Source organism: Nanorana parkeri, unplaced genomic scaffold, assembly GCF_000935625.1.
Source record: "Nanorana parkeri isolate BGI_ZX_2015 unplaced genomic scaffold, ASM93562v1 scaffold18, whole genome shotgun sequence".
In the NCBI taxonomy this organism is placed as follows: domain Eukaryota; kingdom Metazoa; phylum Chordata; class Amphibia; order Anura; family Dicroglossidae; genus Nanorana; species Nanorana parkeri.
In genome coordinates this window covers 2155409-2177994 of record NW_017306286.1, presented here as the reverse complement: position 1 = coordinate 2177994, position 22586 = coordinate 2155409, and the positions used below count along the sequence as shown (strand labels likewise).

At 40.1% G+C, this 22586-nt stretch overlaps 1 protein-coding gene across 1 annotated transcript in view; it reads right to left on the bottom strand.

The window, feature by feature from the left end:
- Positions 1-228: 228 nt before the first annotated feature.
- FAM222A (family with sequence similarity 222 member A) overlaps positions 229-22586 on the bottom strand; it is a 75420-nt gene continuing 53062 nt past the window's right edge. The window contains exon 3 of the mRNA XM_018560739.1: positions 229-1842. Within this exon, the coding sequence (XP_018416241.1) occupies positions 599-1842 (1244 nt within the window). The 3' untranslated portion in view covers positions 229-598. The remainder of the gene's footprint in view (positions 1843-22586) is intronic.

The window sequence follows — 22586 nt, the reverse complement described above, 5'->3', positions numbered from 1 at the left end:
TGGGGATACATATTATTTTCTAATTTGATCTGGCAACTTAAATAAGATTTTTTTCAAAATGAAATCAGTATACTTTGAAAAATAAGGGATCAAGAATAATAAAACCTTGGGGGAAAAAAAAAATCTCATGTATAACATAAATAAATACCTAACCTACTGCCTTCATTTTCTGCCACAGTGGTGAGAAATGCTGCTGCATTCAGACACAAAGTTTATATATGGAAACAAGAATTGAGATTTTAACAATTACAAAAATCAGCAAAAAAAAAAAAAAGAAATGGAGAATCAAGAAGGTACAACCAGTAGCGCGTTCCCTGTTAAGGTCTAAGACATAGCAAGAAAAACCTGTGTGTTGATAGAGCCATAGTCTTCCATTCACTTGCTATATAGCAGAAACTGCAAGAAGGGAATAGTCAACCATTCTTGGTTTGTAATGACCTGCAATGCTATGCGTTCTAGCTGCAGAGCAGTGGGTGTTTCCTAACACCACCTCTGCCCTCACTGCACTTACAAACATACCTTCTTAGGGCTAAGTAGCATAATCTAGTTTACAGATTACAACCAGTGTTGGCCACCAATTACATAAAAAGCAAAAATGTTATCTGTAAATGGGCAAGCGGATGTGGGCATGCTGATGATCAAGAAGCCTTGGCACAGACACTGTTTCGTAACCCTTGCCAAGCATCTGCTCCTTAATACAAGGTGGGTGAATGTCATTGATAAGATACTCCAAAGACTGAAGACTACTGCTAAGGATAGAGGTATTGCAAAGGGTCTTACTGGGGATGCTGGTTAGTCCATCTGATGGATGTACCCCCAAATCCCTGTGACCATTGGCAAGTTCCTGGGGATTGTAACAGTCACTGTTGGGAGTGACCAAGATACTGTTCCATGGAGGAGCAAAGTATTGCCCCACTGAAAAATTACCATGCATGCCAACACAGTTCAGTGGAGAAGAGCTGACTTTTTCAACCGCACTAGCAAGTGTATAAGGGCGAGATACTCCAGGGCACACTTCTGGCGACTTGCTGACTGCTCCACCTCCACCACTGCCTCCACTGTATATCCGGAGTTGCTGCTGTTGTTGCTTCTGTTGCCATATAAGGTAGTCCATGCCATCCTGATAGGACCCAGGTTTTGCCATCACTGGAGCAGATCCTAGTGTCAGCTCAGTGCCTACTCTACAGTCTTGCAAGACAGTGCCCGTATAAGCCACAGTGCCCCCGGTCATTGCAGTAAAGCCATTGGTCATTCCCTGCTTAGCTGGACTAGAGTTAGTAACCACCACACCCTGACAAGCCTGGTGAGAAGCCTGAGCCTGGCACTGTTGGTTAATCTGGTAAATTATGCTTTGAATGGAGGGCAGATTAGACTGTTGGAGTGTTAAATTTCTACCCGTTAAAGGAATGACTGATGTTGCCACTGTCACATTGGGTGGCACTGGTGCATCCAACTGCTTCTGATTTGCAAGATAACTCAGTTGTCCGTTGCAAGGTTGGCCTTGTGTTAAAGTGCTTGACATGGTGTAAGGAGCAACACCAACCTGTGCAGTAGAAATCTTAGTTCGTTTTCCCTCTACATTCTTCACCACATTTTTGCTAGAAGATTTAACAATAGCAAGCAGGCCTTGGTAGCCACTTGTGTGTAATGGGTAAGGGCTGTAGCGCTGGCCTGTAGTATCATAACCATTTACAGTCCGATTTAGGTGCTTGTGCTGGGGTACCCTGATGTTAGTGGGGAAGATCTTGATAGTCAGTGGGTTATTTGCAACTTTCTGTGCGTAGGCATCTAGTTCAGCAGGGCTTGGGTATCTTGTGGTCTGCATTGGTGTGGCAGTTTCACCTGGAAAATGAAAGAAGAAATCAATGTGATTGGGCTTGTTTGTATTTTATTACATTCAGTTTATGCATGCAGCTAAAACTCATGTAAAGTTCTACAGAAATTTTAAATAACCCTAGAGATATAGGTTTCACTCAACACTGATGAAAAGAGAATGGATAAATAAGAAAGGATTTGTATATGATGTTAAAGACTAGGTTCACATTTTAGACCATGTTGCATGGTAGCATACACCATCCCCCTTACCTGAAGCACGGGGTGCATCTTCCAACAGAATTCTGCGGTTATTTAAATTTAGCATGGCTGTGGGTCTGTGAATGTCAGGGATTGCTTTTAGTCAATAACTACATCTCCCAACTGCTACTGTGGCAGATGGACTATGCAGATGACGATCCCTTCTCCCTCTACCTGCTCTGTAAATTAAGCCACACTTCCTCCAGCAGGTCCGTACCTCCTTACAGACCTAAGACTGGGGGAATATATTGCAAGAGACTGTGCGCTGCACCTGCGAAATAATGATTGTGGGTGCAATAGTCTGCAGGCTTCATGGCAAAGATTAATAAATGTACATTATTCATTAGATCAATGTTGCTGCATTGCAGTTTTTGGAAAAAAAAAGCCAAGACCCTATAGAATAAAATGGTGGCAGTTGCAAATTTTTATGTTGCACGATATTAGCGCAACTCCTTATCAAACCCCTAAATTTAGTTAAAAATGCACTTAAATGCCCCAAAACACAATAAAATACAATTTAAAAAAAAAATATAAAAGATGAGGTTACAACCACTAAATAGATACCCAACATGCCTAAGTTAAGAATTGTGTGCGTCCGTGAAACGGTGACAAAATTCAGTACCTCAAAAAGTCCATAGACAACGCTTTAAAAGCCCCCACAGGTCATCAGTTTAGAGATACCCAAAATATCTGGAGCTAGAATTATTGCTCTCACTCCAACATGTGTAGCGCGCTCGTCGTTTTCATACCTAGGTGCACCCGACGCGCGTTTACGGGAAGACGCGTGTTTACGTGAAGACGCGCGTGCTCGCGGGGGACTTTAAAAGCCATGAAAAAAATTATTTATTTTCACATTTATTTTATTTAATTTTAAAAACTGATTTTTAAAAAAAAACTTTACTTTACTTGCTATCACATAGGGGGGCTTGCAAGCCCCCCATGTGATAACAGATGGTGGTGACAGGTACTCTGTAAGGTGATGCTGGGGGTCCAAAAGACCCCTAGTGTCACCTTTACACTCTAAATAAGCTATTGAAGCAGATTGCACTTCGATAGCTTATAGCTGAGCTTCAGACTCCCATAACTGACAGCTATGGGGTCGGAAGTGATGCAATCTGCATCGCTCCCAGTCTCATAGAATGGGGAGGGGATCGCCCATCTCCTCCCCAGCTTCCGGTCGACACATAAGAAGCCAATCCCGGGCCAGGGAAATGCGGCGGGGGGGGGGGGGTTGGATGGCGGACCTGTTCACCAGCCCGTAGAAACGATCTGGCGGCAGCAGAGTCGCCAGAATCACTTCTACTGTAAAGCCGACAGTCGGCTTTACAAGTTTAAAGAGAGTCCCGTCGGCTTTCTGTTTAAACAGCCCCAATGCCAGTGACGTACACTGTACGTCGCTGGTCATAAAGGGGTTAAAGGAGAACTATGAGGTGAGCGATTTCCACTCATCCTCATAGTTAGAGCTGACCTGTGACAAAGAAGCTGTCACAGGTCGGCTCTATTGATCGGGAAGTGAAGAGAAACATGCAGCCGATCCACTCGCTTCCCGATCGTCTCCCTGCAGTAAGCGATGACTGTCAGTCACGGCTCCCTGCAGGGATTCTCCTCCTCCCCTCTCCGATACTCCAGCTCTAGAAAGGCAGAGCCAGCTGTCACTCACACAGCTGGGTGGATCACGACAGTATTGTAGGGATCTGTCCCAGCTGCGGCGCTCTCAGTATATCGCTCACTATATACTGAGCTTTGGGTCACGGGAAGAGGTTATGTCCTCCCGTGACACTAAAGAGAACTATGGGGGAAAAACATTTACTCCATAGTTCTCTTAAAGAAAACCTTTCCTAAAAGAAATATAATGGCTGCCATTGCTGATCTTTGGAAAATCTTAAGTTACCTGGCTGTTATATGGACCCACTGATTTGACAGACCTTAGGTACATACTTATTCTGGGTAATTGACAAGATATTTAAGCTAGGGAGTCAGAATGACAGCCTGGCAACTAGTATTTGCAAAACTAGCAGGGCTATTCACAAAAGGGTGAAGACAAGGCAGGAGAAGTGAACAATCTAGGACAACATAGCTGATATGGACAAATTCTCCAATTCAGCTCACTTTCCAGTTCAGTTATGTTGTCCTAGATTGCTCACTTCTCTTGTCTTCTCCAAACTCTTCACATTTTTGTGAATAACCCTGTAGAAGTCAGCAATTGCAGGCTCCAAGTTTCACCCAGCACCAGGAAAGGTTTCCTTAAAAGAAAGAGGATGGTGAAAAATACATTTGGAAGTTACGATATTCCACAAACAAGTGTGCTCTGTGACCATGAACATTCAATATCTCTGAACTAAGAATAATGGACAAATAGAGACAGATCCTACCTAGCTGATAATCTTTTCTTTAAACAGATACCCTGTTATAGAAGGCCTGCCTAAAAGGAAAGGCTTACTATCTAAACCTTATATGAGGGGTTTCTGATGTGTATTTTTATATGTACTGTATGACCTTATTCAGCTAGCACTAAATTAGAGCAACCAATCTCCTAACAGAGCACACTACTGTGAATTTTAAAAGTCTGGTTGGCTGATATGGCTGAATGGACTTTGACTATCAATAATCTTTTTCAAACTACCTAATGAAATGACCCAGAATGTGCTAATCTAATTTTCTAAATTTAGAACGAATTATGAAAATTAACCCCAGATGGCCAGACAGAGTTTCACACGGACAGTAAGTACGCACACACAGACATTATATTAAGAGGGAGAAAAATGGTAAAAGTCAGCTGAAAAAAATTGGACATTATAGAGGTAAAAAGGCCGTTCTAGATACAGCTGTGGCCACCTAGCAGTCCTTTGAAAACCTCTATTAAAGATGAAATGTTTTACACTAGTTTAAAGAAAGGAAAAAAGAAATATAAAAACTTGACAAAAATCTTTCAAATGTAGAACGTTCAGTGCGGCATTGTTAATGATTATAGCGGTAAATTATGTCTAATGTCTTGTGTCTTCGAAAAGAGCATTTTTGATTACTGGAAAAAAAAAAAGTCCATATTTTGTGAGATGGCAGTTAATAATTTAATGACAGGGGAGGAAAGAGCTGTCAGTTCAGCACACATTTGTCTCTATTCTTCTGTTAACAGACAAAAAAGCCTTAGAACTGTGGCATTTGGTTCCACCCAAAAGTACTTGGGGAGACAAAAATTACTCAACGGCTGTCTCTAAAAATCCCCTATAATTAATTTAAAAAAAAATCTACACTTTATAGTTTAACCCTTATTCCATCTGACATGCAGCGTCAGTGTTTCTATCTGATATAATGATGATTTGCACAGGCTAAAAAATGGCCTTCAATTTCTACCGCAGATTTTATAAAACCACTTTTGATTTTAGAGGATTGTGTGAATGCATGGTTACTTATGCTGGGCAAACTCCATGCGATTTTATCAAACTCAGGCCAATTCGTCACTGCTTTGATTATCTTGGAGTACCAGGTTTCATAATTAAAGGATAAAAAGCATTCCTAAAAACAGCCTTTTTTTTAAATTAGCAGTGGTCAATCAAAATTACCAGCATGCTGGGAAATAGTGTTGTCCAAACACAAATGATTTAAACCCTTTGCCATAAAACAGTTTTGTGTATGGTAAGGTTGATGTTTTTGCATATCTTTCACATGGAGAATACATTGGTTAATATATTTTTCGAGCTAAAATGTGATGTACAGCAGCACACAGCGAGCACAAAGCATCAGTTAATTGGCACATATTTTATCCAGAGATGCAAGGTAGAGCGAACTGCATAACTGTCTCCTTCTAATAATACAAATGAGAATGAAAAGGTCTGTATGGTTTCTTCATAGCATATTTGTTAATGTGCTGCCTGGACTTCTGTGAGATGATCGGAGACATTTATAAAACTGGCAATATTATCTACGGCAGATGTTTAGGAGTTTGCTTAAATTTTTCAAGACGATGTAAAAAAAATCGTGCAGTTTAATTGGTTGCAATGGGTAACTACTTTTTTTTTTTTGCATATATTCTCAGCAATGTTCACAATGTGTAAAATAATTTGCTTGACTGTTTATCAAGTACTCTTTTTATATTAATTACTGTAACTAGGGCATGAGCAGCATGAAATAGGAGATCTCCCAACATTTCTTTACCTGATCTTTGTGTTTTCTAGGACACCAATAACAGGGCTGGACAAATCCCAGGAGCCAGGTAGCCAATGCTCCTTAACAATTACAGCTGGTGATTAACTTTTGAGGGTTTCTCTAGTTTGTGCCGATGAATCTTGCTCCTTGAGTGGACAGACTGGCTCAGGGATTCCATAATATCTGTCCACTACTAATAACAACATGATGTCAGTCACCCTTACACCAATAAGGAAGGTAGCATCACTGCATTCTAGCTATTCAAAAATATCCTGTAAAGGGCAATTATGTTTGACTAAATGTTAAACATAACTTTAAAAAGTAACTTGAGTTTTCCTCAAACACACAGCTGTGGCTTCAACCACTTATGTCTATAGGAAAAAGGTCCTCCATTTCCCATTGGCCAAGACATAAAGAGAGGTGATGGCACAACTAATGTAGCTGCCTTGCTAAACCAGAATGGAATAGGGAATTAAATAAAGAATAAAAGAGAGACGTACGCTAAAATAATGAATAGAAAGAGGGAAGTTGAAAAAACCTGGAGAGCAATGTTATACATGATTAAAAGAGCTTAAGTGGATAAGGGGCGAGGGCTTAGAACCCCTGTTAGGTTTTTACTGCTGCCTCTGTCTCCGCTGGGAAAATTTAACTCCCCCTGGTTTTTTTTGGTTACTACCCTCAGCGGGACTGAACGTGATAAGAAACCCAAAACATTGAGCTGTCACCAAAACCGCAAGAGAGAAAAAGTACTCCAGTGGGGAGCCATGTTTTGGTGGCAAGGGGTCCTTCACCTAACTTTTCAAGATATTTCCTCTTCCTTAAAACTCAATTTTGGATAGGGGAGTAGGAAATAGCAAAAAGGGTTTTTTCCCCATCAATATCCCATTGAGGAGCTTTCCCTTCACTTCCCATAGACAGGAAAGCTCTTCAATGGGATATAGACAGAAAAAAAAAAACATATTAGCTATTCCCTACTCCCATAACCAAAAAAATTAAGTTTTGGTTTCAAATATACTCCAACTTAGATGTTGAAGGAGACTAGCTGACATGGAAAGAAAGGACGATGTGAAAATGTAAAAGTACCCATTTATTTTTTGTAGATATCCATTGCCAGAGGAAGAAAATACAGTCTATAACCTATGCTACTTTTTCTTGACCTTATGGCCATTAAGCCTGATTTAATCAACATTGCAATGGCCTTGGTTCTTGAGAAAACATCTTACCCTATATTAATATTAATCAACATTAAGCAAAAATAGCCCATGGGCCTCAAGTTTTTATTTTTCCCATGGGAACTAATCAATAAATCTATATTGATTACTAGTGGTTAATCAAAAATGTGCCTTGCCAACCCAATAAAAAGTGGAACTGACAATCTACATAAAACAATAAGGTCTTTAATACCAAAATTAGACTAGTTATATACACATTTCACCCAAAATATAAAACTTATCTCGTAATTTAAGGCTTCAAGAGGCTGCAGTCCACAAAACACAAACATACTTTTAACCCAGGAAAAATAAATTTAATGTAAAACACATTATAGAACCAATTTCATGGTTGTTTAACCCCCTCCAAAATACACACAACCCTGTATGGAGAGAGAAAAATCAGCATTTTTCTAATGGACCAAAAGGGCTTGTTCATGCAATTTTACAGATGATCAACAAAATTAGCACATTTTATCAAGCTTTTATCAGTCAAGAATGTTTGGTTCTGCTGAAGACAGTACTTTTTAGAACACATAAGAGAGTGTTTTCTATAATGCTTCCAAATTCATATTGCTATAGAAATCTAAAATATATGTAATTGTAAAACAAATTTGTATCCAGCTAACACCTATTAACCCTGCTACCTCCAGGGAGCAAGTTATTTCTAGCTTAATTTAAAAATCTCTTCATATTTCAGTGTTACACACTGTGGATTGTATATGGCAGTATGTATTCAGAAGCAATGATAAATAAGCTGTAATTCATGGCAACCAATCAAATACTGTCTTTCAATGGCTTAAGGTAATTGGTCTGTTGGACTATAACAGACTATACACTGTTATACTATGTTGGACTATAACAATTACTAAAATCTCTAATTAATTTAATACACGTACAGAAGCTCATGGTAATTTGGGGACAACAGTATTTTTGTTTAGTGGAAACCAGATATTATATTCATTGAGAACTATCTACACACATACTGTATAGGTGGGTAGGTAGGAGCTGCCTGGCTGTCTGCAGAAAGTGCACACTAAATGATGCTGTATTTACAAAGAATGCAAATAACTGACAGTTTTATTTCTCCTTTGTAAAAAATAGTGTAAACACTGAGGGGGGATGTCATTAAAACACTTAAAATTGAATTGCATTGCCTTCTATTTCAACTGCTTTGCAAAATCATTTTCTTTTTATTAAATTAAAAAGTGTGGTTTCTAAAACAAGAATAAATTATTCCTCACTGCCTCCTTGCTAGTGGTCATTACTTTTTAAAAATTTTAGTACATCTGACTACTGTCTGAAGATCAGCTTAGTAAGTGATGCCAAATCAGGTTCCAAAAATGTTGACATTCTAAGACAACCCCCTCTTTTTTCCCTTTTAAAAAATCCACAAAAATGTATGATGGTAATATGAACTGCTGGTTATATAGTTGTCATATAGAAGGTTAGATTACATTGTTATTTACATCTCAACAACAAATTAATGGTATTGTCAAAGTCTCAATCTGATCCTGCATGCTATTATTTTCTGTTATTTGTCAACTTTAGATAAGAATAAAGGGTGAATGCAAATATCAGAAGCAGACACACAGTTTTTCTACACACGGGAAACATTAAGGAAAGCTGATTGGTTGCTAGGGATGAAGTCTCCACTATGCTTTCCTACCGTTTATATACAACGTGACCATAACGAGTGATACAATAAGCATTTTTGTGGCCTCGATCACTACTCTGTAGGCATACATATTTAGTTAATTAATGTCGGCCAGAAAAACAATGCACAGCTTGCTGGTTCTTTATAAGTAAGTAATAGAAATGAGCACCTACCAGAAGGATTACTAATTGAACAGAAAGAATGCCATCACAATGGACTGCAGAACACGCCATCAAATCAGCGTAGCACACCAGTTACAGGTGTCAGAAACAGGAACCTCTATTAACCACCATATTAAACTCATTTAGCAATGGCTTTGCAGAATAACATTTTATGCTGATGGAAAATGTAAGAAGATCCAACATGGAAAATGAAACATACTTCTTTCATGCATGCTTAGCACTTTTTTTTGACAGACGATTTATAAAGGTCACTTACAGTTCAGAGATCTGAGAAATTAATGCATGTTAAATTATTTTTTGGGGACCGAGCAAAAATATGAATACAATAAATTTCTACAGTGAAAAAGTTAAAATGGTAATAAACGTAAGTTTGTTTACACAAAAGTTATTGGTTTTATACAAATGCATGGACAGAACTTGAGATGTTTCACATTAAGTTCATTTTTGCAGTGTTGTCATATACAACTCATTGTTTTTGTTAGTAAAAGTGGCCAGATACATATTGTATGGTAGCAGATTTCTGCAGTAGTTTGAATGGATACAACACACCCATTTTGTAACAGTTATATTTAGGTATGAATGTATTTTTTCTGTAATAAGTTACATAGTATCTAAGGATTATCAGAGAGAATGCTAAAAAACAGAATCAGGCTGTGATTTGACCCAACTTTTACCTCTGTATTCTATGCAAGGTGGAATCAGAATAAGCAATGTTCAATCATTGTGCATCAGCAGCTGACACTAGCCTTAAGGTTGTGCACCAAGCCAAGTGTTGTCACATCAGAAAGTTCCATCACTGTGTGTAATGTGACACAAATGGCTCAAGTCAGGAAAATCAATATGTTACATTGGCTATACATACTTGGATGATGTCAAACATCCGTTCTTAGGACATTGCTTATGAATGTAAGTGCTTGAGGATGAAGGTGGGGTAAAAAAAGTAAACCCAAGACATTACCCCATGATCATTAGGCCAGGTTCACACACCACTGCGGATCGCACTGGTGGTGTCATTATTTTCTAATGGCACCCAAGTTGCCCCAGGCAGATCGTGCAATCTTGCCAGATCGCAGTTTAAAAAACTGTATGGTGCGTGTCGTCAAAAAAGGTACATGTACTTTTTTTCAGGGATTGCCACGAAGATGTAACTCCATTGAAATCAATGCGGCAACCACTGTGTGCACCTGCACACGATCGCCCACGTCCCGGGATCGCTGATGTCTGCACCGGCCCTTATAGTTGGGGCAGATTTATTGACATCTACAGTAATGATAAGCTATGTAGGGGTAAAGTTTGCCATGCATGGCTAAAAAATGCAAGTGAGGCAAAAGACTCGACCCATCATTTGTAGCTACAGTGGCTTGTAGATGTTGATAAAATAGTAACAAGTAATACTTGTAGTAACAATGGCCGACAGCCTGCTTCTGACAGCTGGGCGGAGCCAGCTGTGATCTTACGGCTGGCTCCGGCCACTTGCAGAGAGATCAGCGTTCCTGGTTATCAGGTAACCAGGGACACTAATCTCCAGACAGCCCAACTCTCCCGGGCGCCTCCCTCTATTAGATAGTGTCTCCGAGCCGGCCGGGAGAGAAACAATTTCTAAAAGGAAAGTTTTGCTCTGCTCGAGTAAACCTTTCCCTGCTTTTTTTTTTCTTTTTTAATTCTGACATCGAGCCGTTGGCTGCCGTCGGAATAATAAAAAAAAAATTTCACCATAGGAATGCATTGCTAGATTCCTATTGCCTATTCCAATTTGCAATAGCCAATAGCAAACTAGCTATTGCACCCGCCCACTGCTGCTGTCAATCAGCAGAGGGGACCTGCAGTTCTTCATCAGGTCCCCTCTAGTTATTGCAGAACAGCCGAGCCGAATGCTGCTCAGTGGCATTCGGCTATTAACTCACTGGTGTTCGGCATCTATGAGAATAGACCGAACAGCAGCGAGTAGCCTTCCGGAGGTTCGGCTTAGCCAATCCAGATGTTGGATCGGCTGAGTCGAACTCCTTCTGCACTTAGGGTCCGAAGCCACCCGATGTACGGCTGATTTCAGCCGATATACGGCTGGAATCAGCCATACCAGCCTGAAGTGAATAGCCGAACAGCGTTCGGCTTACTTCGCTTCAGGTCGGTCGTTCACTCGGCTGCCTACGGCAGCTTAGTGAATAGACCCCATAGTGTATGGCCAACTTAAGGAGGAAAGAAAGCATGAGACAAAAGGAACTGCCAAAACATATACAATGACAGCCAAATTGAACACACAATCTCAGAGAATGGCCAGAGAGAGAGCATTCAGAACTATGTTGTTGAGCTCTTGATACACAAGTGTACCTTTTCCTCTCTTCTGGAGAAAATAAACTCCGTTTGGATAACATTGAGCATAATGTGACATTTTTGCCACAATACAGGCAATAAATACCAGTAATGTTGATAAAGGTCATTAGGAATAAGAAACATTGATTATGTTTCCCATTTTCACAGTTTCCTCACAAACCCACTTCTCTACATGAACAAACAAAGCTGTGTAGTTCGAGTGATAGGATTCTGGTAATTTTACCACACACTGTCTGCATTGTCCTTCATTATGTAATGGCTGTCCTTGGCAGCAACTCTCTATTTATGTGACACTAATTAGCTGTGTGACATTTGCAAAATTTGAATAAAAAAAAAAAATCTCTCAACTGAGTCTTGCAGTGTGATAAAAATACTAAAAGAGAATATATACACATGTTTGGATTCCTACCAAAACATTAAAAGGCTTCCAGCATAACACTAGTGGGGATTATACCTCTGTCACATTAAGGGCTTGTTCACCTCTATGTTGTAGCTTACTTTTAACCTGTTTTTTAACTAATTCTCCTGTAGTGAGAACCTCATCTTACAAATGCTTGAAACCTAGGATTTTGCTTAATAGAAAAACAAAACACTGCCAATTGTCCCTAGTCCGCCCATGTACTCTGACATAATAGGCCACACAAACACATAAAAGTCTAAAGTTGGCCATACAATGCTCCAATTTCAACTTGCTGACCCAGACCAAAGTTTCGGTAGTGCGTGGCCCTGTTGTTACCCTTCCATTTGACAAAAGTTGATTTTTCAATCGACTTTTGTAAAAGGAGCAAGTCCAAAATATCTTAGCTGAACATTGTTCAGGTATCCTGACAGTGGTACACCCACCTCTGTAGTTAGTTCGGTGAGGGCATGCACCCATTCCACACAGTTTGGAGAAGGCAGGAGAAGTGAACAATCTAGGCCAAAATAGATTTGTAAAAATTCTCCAATTTAGCTCACTTCCCAGTTCAGCTATTTTGTTCTAGATTGTTCACTTCTCCTGCCTTCTCCAAACTCTTCACCCTTTAGTGACTAGACCTGTAGGTTTCTCCAAAGCATGCAAAATACTTTTTTATGCAACTTTAAGCAGCTTTCTTGAAATGTTTCTTGAAACTACATGAAAAAAATCTTGACTTATGCTCTGCACAAATACATTTCCTCTGATTATGGTTTTCCTAGGTTCGGATAGCTACTGTGTGGGGGTAGAAATCCCGAGTTTCCTTCATGTTGGATAGAAGGCTACGAAGTCACCAGCACTCCAGACATGTAGCTGCATCTCACAAATTTATTGTGAAGAACAGCATAACAAACATCTATACCAACTTTTCAGGCCCTGGCAGGGTCCCTTTCGCAAGTCATCACAAATATGGTCACGATGTTGCCTTGAGAAAGTGACCCCGCAAGGACCCTAAATGATGGCATGTAGAGTATGCCTGTGATGCTGTTCTTCACATAAATTTGTGAAGTTGTTGTAGTTGAGGTGAGATGCAACTACATGTCTGCAGTGCTGGTGACTTTGTGTCCCTTGATCTGGTTTTGGCACAGCACCATCCTATGCTATCACTATGAGCACCCACCTATCATTTGAAGGTTTAGTACGGTAAGAAGTACAAACTGTATATGCACTGAATCATTCATGCCAGATAGTACTGTCAGAACCTCCAACGCTGCAGTTGAGAGTGGTGGGTCCTGTACAGCGCAGAGATCCTCTAATTCACCCTGCCTTTCTTCTCACCTTGTCCATTCACAAAATGCCTTGCATCATGTAAACTGAATACAGGGAATATTGTGAATGGGCAAAGGAAGAGGAAAGGGAGAGTAAACAACAGGATCTCTTCACTGTACAGGACCCACAATTCAACTGCAGCTTTGGAAGTTCGTATGACTTGTGATATCTTGAAACTTGAAAAAGTAAAGTTATACGCATTTAAAAAAAAAACAAAGTGTGGGAGCGTGTTCCAAAGGAGAAAGGACAGGTGGAGGGAAGCTGGAGTACATATCTGAATGGAAGCACTGACTGCCACTTTAAAAAAGCTTACTGTGGGCTTTTGCAATTTTCAAGTGCTGAAGTCTTCTGAAAATACTAGCAGCTTGTGTAAAGTAACAGTCTTTTCACAAATTTAGATCCCCAAAATGCAACTGACTTAAAAAAAACTGCTTGAAGATGACTGAAAGCTTTGAACACAAACCAAACAAGGTTGTAAGAATTAAGAATTAATTTTTATATAAAATATGCAAGCAGATTTTTTATTTTAGAAATACTAATTTTACAGACAAAAAAAAAAGTCTATTGCCTACTTTAGGGGTTTACCAGTCGCTCTTAAATTCGGTGTTTTAAGTCTCCTGTCCTCGGTGGCCACCAACACTATTTTCCATTTCCCGTCACAGAATCACAAGTGAAATGAGTTGTGTGCTACTATGTTACTAATTAACTGTGCTACTACCTGCTACTACCTTGAAATTTGGAAAATATGAACTGCTGCAGGCCATATAAACTCTGAGGAAGGAAACACTGTTGTGAATGCTATTTTACAAGACATACAATGGAAAGTAAAACATTGCATTTTAAACGGGACCTTATGTAGAGTATTTTAGAAAGTATTGACTTGTGACGTTAAAGTGACACTAAACTCGGGAGTTAAATCTTAAAAATGTATTCAAGTATCTTAACTATGAACAAAAATGTAGCCACCGCTCCAAGCTCGCTGCCGTAATGGACTATAATTTTACATTTAGTTTATAATTTGTATTGAGATTGTAGTCCATCACAGGAGCGAACGTGGAGCGCGGGCTACTTTACAACACAGACAGGGACCATGGGGAACAAAAGTAGCCCCCCTCCAGAAGAAAGGACAGTGTCAGCACCAATTCAGAGATGATTTGAGGATCTACAGCTGAGTGGTACACAAATAAGATGCATTTTTGTTAATAGTTAAAGGGAAACTATGAGGCGAGTGATTTCCACTCATCCTCATAGTTAGAGCCGACCAATGACAAAGAAGCTGTCAAAGGTCGGCTCTATTGAGCGGAAAGTGAGCGAACACATAGCGTCGCTCGCTCACTTTCCGATCATCTCCCTGCAGAGAGCAGTGACTGTCAGTCACCACTCCCAGCAGGTATTCCCCCCCCTCCCCTCTCCGATCCTCTCGTGCTGAGTGGAGGAACAAATGGGGGAGGGGCGGGCACAGCTGGCTCTGCCTCTAGATAGGCAGATCCAGCTGTCACTCACGCAGTTGGGTGGATCCAGACAGTATTGTCGGGATCCGTCCTGGCTGCAGTGCTCTCAGTATTTCAGCTCTCAGCTTTGGGTCACGGCAGGAAGGTTAGTACATGTCCTCCCGTGACCCTAAAGAGAACTATGGGGAAAAACACTTACTCCATAGTTCTTTTTAAGATTTAACTACTGAGTTTAGTGTGCTTTTACATGCCTGTTCTTTAACAGCTATATTTTCTATTCAGATTGTCGATATTCTCTTTTTTCTGGATATCAGTGAGTATGGCTCTCTGCTAAACATCTGAAGTGACAGAATCAATGTGCCATACTGTTTTTAACTAGTCTGAATAGAATAGCAGGCTGCACTGGAAAAGAAACAGCAAAGTACAATCCATATGAACACGGTCAGATCTATATAATGACCAAATGTGTGCCTTCTAATCATGTAGATTAACGATAGGTTACTTTTGATTGGTTGTTTCAGGTTACATTCTTTACAAACCCATCAGAATACAATGCATATTAGCTGCATGAAGAGTATATCATATAGCATATAATAGCAATAGCATTTTTTTTACCAATACTTATTTTGTCTAATGTCCTTCCATAGGCACTGCATTTCCTTTGTAAATAATTCCCAGCAAGTTAATTTTTTGAATGCACAGTTCCAGTAATGATTAGTGCAGCAGAAATAAAAATCTATTCATTCTCCTGGTAAGCGATTTCAGCCTGGATTATTAAAAGGAACACCAAATACTAGAGGTAACAGGGACATCAAAGTCACTGTGACCCAGCACAGCACATATCACAGAGGAAGTTAAATAAAACAGTGAAAGGAGTAGCAAATATTCATACACATGAAACCCAGGATCCTCTGCTATGTATAATGACTTTTGACAATGCCTCTCTGAGAGGTTTCTAAGAGAAGTAAAACAAAAAAAATATGTGCCAATATATAAAAACACTACTGTGCTGATAAGAATATGTAAATATGAACATTGGATAGGGATTTCCATAGTAATTTTTTTTATTTTTTTTATTATGTAATGCAAGAAGAGAACTCTAAAATCATCAAGTGTTTATTTATAGTAAACGTTATAATATTTAGTATAATAAACAAAAAGGATTTTTTTTTGTACTATTGTAACATTGAATATACTGTTAGAAATGCTTATTTTAACATACAGAATGTTTTCATTTCCTTTATCTGGTCTTGTTGGCTTATCCAAGAATGTCTTCTTTTCCAGGGACAGCGTCCTGTACTGAAGGGTTCTGGGAGAAGGTTGGATATGTCATGAGGAATGTGTGGAGAGCGGTGGGCTATGGACAAACAGGGACATGGAAGTATGATGCTCTCAGGGTTATAACAAATGCAGTTTTTGGACCCTCACCTAGACTTTTGTTCAAGGAGCACCCTCTGTCGTCACATTATTCTTGCATACATTCCATGCTTAGCTTTCACATTTGACTGTACTTTAAAAGAGACTTCCTCTCCCACTGCCCGCACCACTGAACACCGCTCTAATACAGACAAATGACCACTTCAAGACTTAAAGTAGTACTAAAGTCTGCCGTTTCTTTTATTTTAATGCATTATCTGCATTAAGGTAAAAAACACCCAGTACTTTTCTAAAACACCGGCCCCTCCCACACTTACCTGTAGCCGTTTGTATGTTCCGCTGCGACCGGGAAAATACGTGGGGTTCCCCGAACTTCCTTATTGTGGGAGAGGGTACTGAGGGCAGAGGAGCCATAGGCTCTTTCTGCTGTCAAACTGTAACTTCAAGGGTGGGGGTGCAGCCAGCTGCACACCGTGTGTGTCTATAGATGCACACAGCTAGGTGCGGCCACGGGGGCACCTGTTCAGGGGGGGCTAGCGATTTGGATACCACTAGAGAACGAGGAAATAAAATAATTTAAAAAGCATACCAATAAGTTTTTAAAGTAAGTCTGGCCACCATAAAACAAAAAGAGTTTAAAAAAAGTTGAAAAAGTTTAAAAAAAAAGGTTTATTGTCACTTTAAGAAACCATCACTCTTGGGAGTGGCAATCTCTTGGTCCTCCTCTGTTCTCAGTGGTTCCACCTGCAAACCCCTTTGTCACTGCATGGCAATGCAGTGACATTAGGGATGGGCAGTAGGAAACACTGATCACAACGGGTAATCAGGAATCTGACATCCACCAAAGTTTCACTTTCTGAACAAGCCATCATTGCTTCAAATGACCTATTGATTGAAACATATCATTCAACCCAATAAAGATACATTTGGTTGAATTTAACCAATTTCCAACTAGTCTGGCCTCTTTTTGATAAAATGTATCATTCTCAGATTGAAAAAATAATTTGGTGCATGTCATTTCTAGAAGAGAAGATCACTTAATCCAAATGATCATTATATTAAAATCCGGTATCATTACGTTGGCGGCAAGCACAAGGCTAAAGAAAGCTTACAAGAGGCTGCTGGCAATATACTTCTTTGAGATTATAGAACAGGAAGTAAGCTATGTGCTGGAAAACATCACTCCTCTAGCTACCTTTAAATATCTTTAGTGCTAATAGACAAATGTTTCTTTTGTATATGTATAGGGAAACATTTAACAAAAATAAAATTTGTACTATTAGCTTAGTGACTAAATGCAAAACGTGTGATGTACAACTCATGGTCGCATGCAGCAGATTAATGTAATAGCAGGTGTTTTGTAGGTAGGAACTTTGCAACAGCACCTATGACAAGAGTTTCTGACCAATACTGGAACTGCACCTTTAAACTGGTCCAGGCAGCCGGCTGTGTACACATCATTTTGCATACGTCTGCTCAGCACAAACGAGGCAGGACACGTTATTAGCCCTGACTGGTGCAACAGCACAGCTTGTCATATCGTGTTATAGTCCTAGAGGCCAACACAAATCCTAAGCGAGCAGCTCAACTGACTGCTTATAAGCTTTATTAACCCTTATATAACTAGATCGACAACTGTGCAAGATTTTCATGTTCACTCTTTTGTTTGGCTGCTGCCCAAATTGTTAAGAAGGGACCAACTGAGCAGTTTAAATTAAGCACGTTTTCATCTGAATAAGCAGTTTCTCATCATTTTCTGCATAACTTTGGCTTTCTGTTATTATAAACCCGAGCTTGCAGATATTATCTATACAATATAGCTGAATAAACTCAGCAGTTCGCTGTGCCGCCCTGTTTCCTTTCAAATGCAGGCGGCATTGAGCAGACAGTTAATTTTTAGCTTTTGTATGTTGATTTGAACTGCTTGTGTTTCAGGCACAACCCTTTGACCTTGCTGGCCTTATGTTCCTGGAGCAAAATGAAGCTTTTTCCGGTGCACAAATACACTTTCTCAGAAAATGCAGCATAGCTGCCAAACTCTGCAGATAGCCAATGCCAATAGGTACCTTCAGATTGGTGGGTGTATCATAAAAGTTTGTTTTTAAATGTTTACACTTCTAAGTTCCAACAGTGATGGCCACATTCATTTGTTTCAAAGTCTAATTCTAGGCAAACCACTGACTACACAAATACTCTTTTATGTAAAGTCTGATCAAAATTAAAAATGCGCAGTCAGTATCCTTATTCAGGCAGTCAGTACAAAATGTTCTGACCATTTATGTTTTAGGACTAGTCAAAGCAATACAGCTTGGTCATGGCTGTGATTGGACAGTGAAGGAGCAACATCTCATTGGTGAAGTCATCTCTGTGCTCTCTATTCTAATCAGCAGGCTTCATTTATTAAACTTATAACACAGTACTGTACAGTAACGCTCCATTTGTATCATTGCCGGTGAGCTTCAGGGTGTGTTGTGGTTCATTGCGGAAGTGCAACACAATTATTTGGGCTGCCTACCACATCTAACTTGCACTAAAAGAAGTGCATGACCCGTTTTTTTTTCAATCATAAAACGTTATCAAGTGTTGTGGTGCGATGCAACACACATGCAATAACTAGGTGCGTTGGGGCGCTATTAAGAGATAATGGCACTGTAGTGCACCTAACAGTGTAACATGCAATCTCCTGTGATGCATGATTGCATGTGGTAACACACGTGCTCTCACATCACCAGGATGTGAACAAAGTCTTATAACTGATTGGGTTACAATGCTGTCCCATCCTCTCATGGTATGAATGATTGAATTGCGGCTAGTAAAAGTGATAAAAGTCAAGATCTTTGTAAACTACTTTAAATGCTGATTAAATCACTTACAATGGATGCAGCTTCTAGATGTTTAAAAGTTTTGATTCCTGCAGAATCAGCTGCTCCCGTGAGCACTGATATCCTGTTATAGGGTGGCTACTGTCCCTTGCAAATTCCTATGGAGCTACTGTTGTGTGTACTAGTAAACCGTCTGCCTATACAAACACACGGAAAGGCAAGCCACTCCCCCTCCTCCATGCTTATAGATAGACAGCTGCTGGAGACTGCTGGTCCCTTGTGATCTTGTACTGGACAGGAAGTTCAGGGGAGCCAAGGGGAGAGTGTTGGAGCTGTTCACAAACATAATGATTGCAAATGCTTAGGCAAAAATTAAAAAATACTTTGCTGAGCAATGTAAATTTTTTTGATTTTGTTTGAGAGTTTAATACTTCTTAAACTGACAGATTGAGGCACTGATTTTGGGGTCTTTTATATCTGCCTTAAACAGTGGTTTCCATACAGGTGCTCTGTGCTTCTATCACAATGAGATTGGGGTTGTGACAGAATAGATAACATTTTCCATTTGAGCAGTTTGTGACCTCTGTGTTCCTAAAAACATGGTACTAAGGTGTAGCATATTTTTACAACTACATATTGACACAATGCTGCATCCCCATTAAGGACTCTTAATAATAATAACAATAGTCTACATCGGTTAAAAAAGGTTAATTAACAAAGAGAGCACTTCAATTCAATGGTACTTTAATTTTATCGCTGGTGATGAATTATGGCTTGCATGCCAAACTCTCACTTTCAAATTACATCCAACCATGAGGCCTGTATCTTTAAGACACAAATGAAATATTAATAGAGAGAATATTTGCAGATCTGTCTCTTAAATGACAGTACAGAGGGGGGTTTAAACCTGCCTCCGGCAAGCCGCAGGGCCCTTCCAATCCATTTAATGCGAGAATTCTTTTTCTCTTCCTGACAGAAGCGCTGCTCCTTTCTCTGGTGTTGTAATGCTGACTTTGCTTCAGAGCCGCGCTGGCAAGGAAGGGGTTAAAGGGACAAAACTTGCTTGTTTCACAAACAGTGTTTCACCTTTCACATTTGATACTGATTCCTCCTGTCACTGTGCAATCAAATGGCAGGATGCTACTTTCCGCAATTCATCCTGAAAAGGCTTTTTTTTTTAACCAGCTACAGCTAAACTTGGCTTGAAATACGTTTCGCAGCAACTCGATGAACAAGGCCACTTAAATTAGGCACATCTACAGAAATAATTATGCTACAGTGCTGCAGTCATAATAAAATATATGGAGATGTAAATAACATTTCCCAACTGCTGGAGCTGTACTTTGTATCTTTATAATATATTGGATTTCAGATGCTTCCCGATTCATCAATATACAAAACCCTGGCCAGCTCAACAGCGGGATAAAGGCATACAGTACATAAGTGACATTTAATTAAACAGAAGCCGCTCCTCTCTGCCGAACTGAGCAATACAGGAATGAATTTGGCCACATGGATTTGCAGATGATGATTTATATATAATTTAAATACGGCTCCTGCCGTGCATTCAGCTGAGTGGATAAGGACGTTTATTGCTCTGCATTGCGTGCTTTGCTCAGCCGGGAGCTCAGGGGTTAAACCTGCACAGCCACATGCATCGCAATTGTAATTGGGTTATTGGCTGTACAGATTTAGGAAAAAAAAAACCTAAAGAGTGAGCAGGGGAAAAAAATAGATTAGCATTTGCCGAGAAACATGAGAGGGGGAAAAGAAAACATCTATTTTCTAGAGTTGAATGATGGCAGTGCCAGAGGCCACATTGGAATCCACTACTTTATTCTAATTTTATACAAAGGGTATGGAATACACTTCCAGTGGAACTGGAATGGAGGTAAGGCCTTTCACGTTGTATAAAATGCTGGCACTGATGACACATATTGCTCATTTTACTTTTGTACTGCAGCATCTCTGAATATTCAATGTTTTTCAGGCATACAAAGCTGAAAACTGCCCACTGCATAATAAATCTTTAGATATATTGTACTGGTAAACAGACTGAAAAAGTAATTAAAATAATTCACCATGGCTGTCCAACTGGTGCATAGTATAAAGCAATCTACCTTATTACAAAACTGACCCTTCTGACCATTAAACCTCATATGAAACTGGTAGGACGGTAATGCATATTTTGCCTATGGCAACCTTATCCCAGCTATCATTCAACTTTTTTTTATAAACGTGCATTGTAGGTGAAAAAAATAAATAGAAGAAACTATCCGGTAGCATAGAAACTTTTGTTACAGAGTTTGAGAGCAAGAGACTGGGGGTGGGGAGAAAGATAAAGAGAATGACAGAGAGAGAGAGAGAATGACAGAGAGAAAGAGAGAGACCGAGAGAGATAGAAAGACCGAGAGAGAAAGACCGAGAGAGAAAGACAGGGAGAGAGAGAATGGACTTGCCTATTCCCCCATATCATTCTTTACCCCTAATAATGTCCCACTACCCCCCCATATGCTTTGGCAATGCTAAAATGTATTTGGTCCTGCCAATAAAGCTTATTTGAATTAAATTGAGAGAGTCAGAGAGAGAGACAGAGAGAGAGAGTCAGAGAGAGAGAAAGACAGACAGACAGACCGAGAGAGAAAGACAGAGAGAGAGAGACAGAGAGAAGACCCAGAGAGAGAGACCCAGAGAGGGAGACCCAGAGAGGGAGAGAGACCGAGTCAGCGGTGTGACCAGGGGGCCCTTGAAGATGAGCTCCACTTCATGCTACAGTGCCCCAAGTACTCAGCACTGAGGGACACTCACTTCCACAGGCTCTCCACTCTCATCCCGGACTTCACCTCTATAGAGGAGTCGAGGAGACTCCACATTGTACTGGGCGAAAAGAAGCTGGCGGTGAAAGTATCAGCACAATATGTCACAGAATGTCACCGACTGAGAGGAACATGAGAGATTCTGGACTTATAAATCTCCAACATGGACTCACCCCATCCCCTTTATATTACTCCTTTCCCCTGACAATGTTCCCGGACTTACCTTTTCCCCATATCATCCTTTATCCCTAACAATGTTCCACTACAAAACACCACCACCCATCTATCCCATAAAACCTCCTCATATGCTTTGGCAATGCTAAAATGTATTTGGTCCTACCAATAAAGCTTATTTGAATTTGAGAGAGGGACAGTGAGAGAGAGAGAGAGAGAATGACAGAGAGAGAGAGAGAATGACAGAGAGTGAGAATGACAGAGAGTGAGAATGACAGAGAGAGAGAGAATGACACAGAGAGAGAGAGAATGACACAGAGAGAGAGAGAATGAGAGAGAGACAGAGAGAGTGAAAGAGAGATTGACAGAGGGAAAGAGAGACTGACAGAGAGAGGAGAGAGGAGGGAGAGAGAGAGGGAGAGAGACAGAGAGAGAATGACACAGAGAGAGAGAGAATGACACAGAGAGAGAGAGAATGACACAGAGAGAGAGAGAAAGAGGGAATGACAGAGAGAGTGAAAGAGAGATTGACAGAGGGAAAGAGAGATTGACAGAGAGAGGAGAGAGGAGAGAGAGAGAGAGAGAGAGAGACAGAGAGAGAATGACAGAGAGAAAGAGAGAGAGAAATG